The 7,311-nt window shown below is 32.2% G+C and overlaps 1 protein-coding gene across 1 annotated transcript in view; it reads right to left on the bottom strand.

Annotated features, from left to right (window-relative positions):
- The window catches only part of LOC109841278, a 5,198-nt gene extending 3,565 nt beyond the window's left edge, over positions 1-1,633 (bottom strand). Inside the window, exon 1 of the mRNA XM_020410196.1 lies at positions 1,595-1,633. Within this exon, the coding sequence (XP_020265785.1) occupies positions 1,595-1,597 (3 nt within the window). The 5' untranslated portion in view covers positions 1,598-1,633. The remainder of the gene's footprint in view (positions 1-1,594) is intronic.

The following is a 7,311-nucleotide window of genomic DNA, read 5'->3' as shown; positions in this document are numbered from 1 at the left end:
GATGTTGGGCAATTAGAAAACATGTGCAAAAAGATGAGTATAGCAGAAATGAGAATGTTACGATGGTCCCGTGGGTATGCACTAAAAGATAGGATAAGAAATAAGTTATCAGTAGTAAATTAGATGTTGCTCCTATTGAGGATAAAATGAAAGAATCGACTAAGATGGTTTGGTCATGTACAACGGAGACCTCTTAGTGCACCGGTTAGAAAAAGTGATAGAATTATAGTTAATGGGGCTAGCAGATCTAAAAGTACATCTAAAAGAACTTGGTTGGAAACAGTTAAGAAGGATATGATAATGTTTAACTTAATGGATAAGATGTCCCATAATAAAATGGAATGAATTAATGTGATTCATGTAGTCGACCCCAAAATAAAGGCCTTGATGTTGTTATTGTTGTTGTAGAGCAAAGCATGTTATGAGTTCCTCTTTTTACAAAGGTTATATATACAATAACATCTTTAGAACAATTTGATTCATTCATTTATACCCAAACAGAAAAGGCAGAATTTCCCGGTGATATGTATTGGGCAACCACAAACACAGTTTTAGAGACATAAATAGGCAAGATGACAAAGTTTATGTATTGGGCAACCACAAACACAGTTTTAGAGACATAAATAGGCAAGATGACAAAGTTCACTATCACCTGAGGCAAGAGGTGTCAAAATAGATAATCATCTTTGTCAGGCAAAAATATATTCAAGAAAGATAAAGAAAATCTCCACAAATATGTCATGCAATACAGAACATTATTATACAATAATTTTTCTCAACTTCTAAATGGAAAAAAGCAAAATAAAATGCAAAGTCATAAAGCAAGAAAATAACACCATAGAAAAATATAACATATACATCTAAGGCACAGAGTATGGACAAAGTACTAGATAAATTAGCAAGTACCAATAAATAATCAAGTACTAATATAACATATTAAATACGACATCAATATATAAACACTAGAAATAGGAAATAGGTGTCTGAGTAAATGGATTAAGCAAATTATGAACGTATGAGGGTTTAATCTGTGCTCAAATCAAAACTAAAGCAATATAAATGGAAAACATTTGATATGGAATGTACAAAGAGGCAAAATTACACAAGATAAAACTAAAAAGAAGAGGGGGGCAAACAAAAAGAACTTAGCCCAACGAAATGGAAGCAAAACACTTCATTAAACTTTATAAGCCCCTTATTTAGATATAATCATATTGTAACAAAAGAATTGAGCTCAATTCAACTAGATTTAAACAGATTGTAGAAGAGTTTCTCTAGAGAAAATAATCCTGTTTCATGAAAGGCCGAGGGGATCAGCTTGCACAAGAATTCACCAAAGCATGTGAGTTATTCATATGCTTGTTTCGATTTAAAAATAAGACTTATTTCCTAATTCCTCAAACTTTATCTATTTCAAATGATACTAATTCTACTGTATATACAAATATTAATAATGAAATTTGGGAACTCATTTAAATGCAGATGAGCATAGAATTTAGTTCACATTTAAACAGGACAGCTAGAAACCTGTTTCAGTTCAGTAAATGTTCAGGATAGACATGCCAAATTTAATAAAATGAGGATTTTTAACTACCATTTCTGAATAGCACTCGAAGCAAAAGGTGTAAAATNCAGAAGCTTCTTCCTGAAAAGTTTTGGTCACGGTTAGGACAAGGCAAGTCTAAAACTTTGAAAGTATATAACTGGCACTGATTCATCTTGACCCTCAAATATAATGTACCGGTCGGTTAAATTTACAGAAAAAGGTATGCTTGTTTGAGTCACTGAATTTTCCAATATGTAACAAAAAAATCTAAAAGTAATTGAATTTTCGAACTACGCGCATGCTATGTGACATTGTGATGCACATGATTCATGAAATTTATGTTCCTCTATCATCATCATCAAAAAAAAAACTCCTCGAACCTAGAGATCGTTAGCGCGTGGGGGGGAAGATAAGAAATCACATGAATTCATCAAAGTTCAAGCGGAAGAATGATAAATTTCGTGAGATTAAAGTTATCAGCCTCCTCTCACACAAAAAGAAGAACAGAGTCAACGCGTAGAGGACAAGATTAGGGCTCAAGCTCCCCAAAATCAACACTAACGCCTACTTAAGGTCAGGAAAAAAAATTCAAGCCATACCCAACAATTATGAATCCATAACCTTGCAGCTATTCTAAACGTTCATAGAAAAATTTCCGGTGGTCAAGAAAAGCCTAACCCTAGTTCTACCCCTAATTTAATTTAGCTGTTACAATTAAACTAAACAAAATTAAGTGCAAAGGTAAAGAAAGCTTACTGGGATTTGTTGAGGGATCGAGGTTTTTCACAGAGAACAAAAAAACCCTAAAAATTGGGAACGAAGCGATGAAAATCGAAACAAAATTGAGAGGGCTTTTGGATGTGGGGCGCAAAGGAAAAGAAAGCATGTTGGGTCATGGATCCAGTGTCGTGGGCCTTTGTAGCCCATTTCTTTCATGTATGCACCCAATTAGCGTGTACAATAAGCTATTTTATTATTACTAATATTTTAATAATAAAGTTATGGAGAATTTTTAAAAAATATCATTTTTAAAAAGTAATTAGCTAAAAGGATCTTTTTTCTAAATAATTAGAAATTTTGACCTTTTTTGTCAGCTCACTAAGGCTGACCAAAAAGAGATCGATCTTACAAAATTAGTGTTGAAAACACACGAGACTACTAGTCCCGATTGAACTAACGTGACCAAAGTAAAGCTCATTGGGCTAAGTATTATTACTCATTCTCTCTCTTCACTCTCACTCACTTTCCTCTCGCACGCATTAGTCCAATGGCAGCTACCCTCAGCTCATCTTCTTCAATGCTAACTCCAACTTCGCCGCATCCAGAGGCGGCACCGTCGCAATCTCCCCCAATGCCAACCTCACCTTCAACGTCTCCGATTTGATCCCTTCGTCACCGCCTCCATCTCCTCCACCGCTGATGCTGTCGAGATGTGGAGTCATCGATGAGAACGGGACAAAGAGGATGGACTTCGATGTAGGAGAGTTTGATTCGGATCTGGAGGATAACAGCGGCGACGACGACGGCAGTGGTGGCGTGCAAGTGAGGAGAGTGGTGGGGTGCTAGGGTTAGGGTTAGGGTTGGGAAGTTTAGGGTTTTGTGATGAGGGGATGAGGGAGTATATATCATGCTTCGATAATGTGGCGGCCAGCAAGAGGGTGAGGTTGACGGAGAGAGGGGAGAGATTCGGTAATCCGTTTCTATGCAGAAAACACACGGGATTACAAGTCCCATGTGTTTTTTTGGTAGTGTTTAGGAGGTGATTGGTGAACACTAACACATGGGACTAGTAATCCCGTATGTTTTCAACATTAAATTTTGCAAAATCGACCTCTTTTTGGCCAGCTTTGGTGAGCTGGCAAAAAAGATGTTGATTTTGCTAATTATTTAGCAAAAATATTATTTTTGCTAATTATTTTTTAAAAACGTTCTTTTTTTTTTAAAATCTCCTAAATTTACCTTGGTAGTGTGTTTTTTGTTTGGGTGGGGGGGGGGGGGGGGGGTTAGTCACCTAGAACTTAAAATTGGAACTGAGATAATCTGTGGAATAAAATTTTAAGGTGTTAGTCACATAGAACTAAAACTAGAATAAAATTTTACAGTGTTAGTCAAGTAAAACTCTAACAAAACTAGAATTGGGATAATGATACGGAGTTATCCTACTTTTTTTAATTTTTCTATATAAAAATGAGAGTTCTAGTCTCTCAAATTATTCCAAGTTTTAGCTTGGAACTATGTGGTAAAAAACTAGAACTCATATTTATTTTGTTATTTTTATATATATTTTTTTCTTTACTTCTTTCCTATTATGATTATCACCATCATTAGACCATCATTATAATAATAATAATTGTCAATATCTTATAGTCTAATCAAAAATTATTTAATAGTAAAGGACATTCTTGTAAGCAATTATCAATCAATAATAGTAAGTTTAAAATACATAAAGTTATTTAATAGTAAAGGACATTCTTGTAAGCAATTATCAATCAATAATAGTAAGTTTAAAATACATAAATAGTATTTATATCTTCAAAATACATAAATATATATTTCATGATTATAAAAATTTATCCCACGTTATTTTATCAAAATATTCCGCTTCACAAAATTGTTCCTATTTATCCCACTAAAATATCTTACTAGCGAAAAATTATTTCACTTTAACAATTATCCCGTTTTGTATGAAAATATCGCGATTGACTAACAAGAAAGAATTGAGCAGGTATAATATTATCATACCGAGTTAGCGTATATAATAAGCTATTGCCTAAGATGTTGGCACAATATGCAGTTTGATGGATTAATAAAATATCGCAGTTTATCAAAAAGAAAAAGAGAAAAAAACACTAATGTCTTTATTATCACTATTAACATTTGTAACTTTAAGACTCTAAAACTTTCGTATAAATAGACAAAATTTGTACTAAAATGCAACTCTGGGCATTTTTAAAAACAGATGTAATTACATGCTTGTCCTGACCTGCTTGCATTTTATTGTTTCTTGATTCATATTGGTCATTATACCGAATGTTTCGACCTCTTAAATATTTTTCCGGCTGTGTATTTCTTATGGGTTGGAAACATAATATACAACGTAGCGGAATTTACATATCATATAAATCAATCAAAATTAATTAAAGTTTAAAACAATACCTAAAACTTTTTCCGAATTTCTTTAACAATCTTTCCCAAAATCAATCCGAAATAATTTCCTCAAGAGAAAAAGCCTCCAACTGAAATTTACCTGTCATCGAAGAGGAACAATACTGAGAGACAAATTCTCAATTTTTTTCCTCTATTTCTTATTCTTTTCATAAAGCTACCTATGAACCCTATATATAGGATTGGACTTGCTTTATCGATTTTAATTTCAAAATAATTCTTAATTATTTAAAACTCTTTCCATAACAATTAAAGATAAAATATTCTTTTCATAATAACTAAAAATAGAATATTCTTTCCATAACAATTAATAACAGAAATATAATTGGCTTGCATGTAAACCTCTTCTAATGACATTAGTGAGACCAATTAGACCCTATATCGAGAACTAATTATTAATTAAATTAATAATTTTAAATTACCAATCAAATCTCTATCTCACCAAGTGTTCATAAAAGCTCTTTCACAATATGGGGTTAAAAATTCATGAATAATATTATCTTATGTTCAATCCCCTATGGTTTCGATTTATTTTAGACAACTTTATTGAGCAGGACAAATCACCAATTTGCTCATGGCTAAAATTGTAATCCATATAAACATAAAAAATAAATATTATTTTAAAATATTAAAATATTTTATTTTTATAAGAAATAAAATTTTAAAAAATAATTTTCAAAACCACCCGTCAACGGGAATTTAATTTCTTCATGAGATATGCATAATAAATTAAATCATCAAATAGAGTATACTAAATCCTATCTAGATATCCATCATTTTCCTAAATAAAATCTAAATCCAACATTTTAGGTTGTATAGCACTTGTAAAACAAGCTTAACCATCATATCAAAGTATACTAAATTATCAAATCGAAAATAACAATACCATCAAGTCTAAGAGACCATGTAACAGATCGAATTCTCTATCTCTTAAGTGACTCGTACTAGAGAGTCGAAATGTGGTCTAGTGTTGTACATATCACAATATGCGGTCATGACATACACCTAGGGAATCTTCATTCCCGATAGCTGAGACCTACCACCACATCTCACATATCAGCGGCATGCATAATAACCTGTTATAGCAAAGCTATCCTATACTAGTTATTGGTTAAACACAAATTTAAAAATCTTTGAATTAGATAATATCTCTAAGCAAGTGGCCATCACAGTGCATGATCTAACTAAATAATTTTGAAGGATAATATAACAATTTTATAAAAGATACCCAAAAAATATGCGCAATAATAAAACTTAATTAATATTCAAAAAATATTACGTATTGGATGTGCAATGACATATAACACTACTCTAGCATTATGATCATACAAAATAATTTTCATATGCTTAGTTTTTGAGCATTTATGTTATAACACTAATCATCAGCCTATAACAATTCTTATAAGTATGACAGGCTTGATGATAATATGCATTTTGAGACATCTACATGAGAAAATTCTTGTAGTGGAGTTTCTCCTACTTTAAACTAAACAAGTGCTTATACATATTTGTGATCACATGATTTTGTGATCACATGAGGGCTAATTCTAAACGAAGAACATTATAAATGTCCATTATTCTCACTTTAAACCTCATGCAAAACCAAAACCATTGACTTAGTGACTATAATTATTAATTACATACCAAAAATCATATATTCTACCATCATTACGTTTGCCGACCCATTGAAATGATTAACATTCACATAATATTACGAGATTCAACGCCCAAAAACCAAATTAATCTGGTATTTAAAAACACCACCGTGATGATGGGGACCTGCAATTGGCAAAGGTCAATAGAAATGAGCTCGGACTTCATCATGCATGCCACGTGGCCCGACCTAGTTGCTCGCTCTGTAAACACATGTGGGCCCCATTGCCTCCATGCGTTACGTTGACGCCCACTCCGTCATGAAACCCAATAACGGCTAATAAACCGGTAAGTGATATATGCACTCCTGTCCGGTGATGAACCCACCTCTTAATAAGAACAAAACACACAATTGGTTTATCTTTTAATAAAATTCCTCCGTTATTGTACTTTAATATTACTTTTCACAATTTGTTACAAATCAGATAAAATGAAGACGACCATGTTAGCTAGTTGATAGCCAGCTTTGTTTGTTGTTGTTTGCTGGCTCAAAAAGTGAGTAGAATTATATTTTTACTGTAACGTCAGTTTTATTTTAGTGATGGTCCACTTTCCATATTTAGAAATGGATGTTCATACTAACATTTTCAAAAATATTATGTTTAAACTGAATAATATAGCTCTTTAATAATTTTACAATTAGAAAATTCATGGAAGCCTAACGTATTAGCTTTAAACTCATTTTTTAATTACAATGAGATAACAACATTAATTTGAGAAGCATTTTCGCACCTATTTTGTGTATTGAGAAACAGTCTTCATTTTTTCACTAAGTAGCAATCTACGAGTGATGAACAAATATTGTATTGTACATACAATAAGCTCATATATCACTAAAAATAACCTATATGTAACTTAAAAAAGTCAAGAAAATATTGAATAAATATGTGCCTAAATATGGTATGCTTGAGTGAGATATGCCACACTTTTTCTTTAAGAGATGTATA

The sequence above is a fragment of the Asparagus officinalis genome, chromosome 5 (genome assembly GCF_001876935.1).
Source record: "Asparagus officinalis chromosome 5, Aspof.V1, whole genome shotgun sequence".
Lineage (NCBI taxonomy): Eukaryota > Viridiplantae > Streptophyta > Magnoliopsida > Asparagales > Asparagaceae > Asparagus > Asparagus officinalis.
This window is presented reverse-complemented; position numbering and strand designations above follow the sequence as displayed.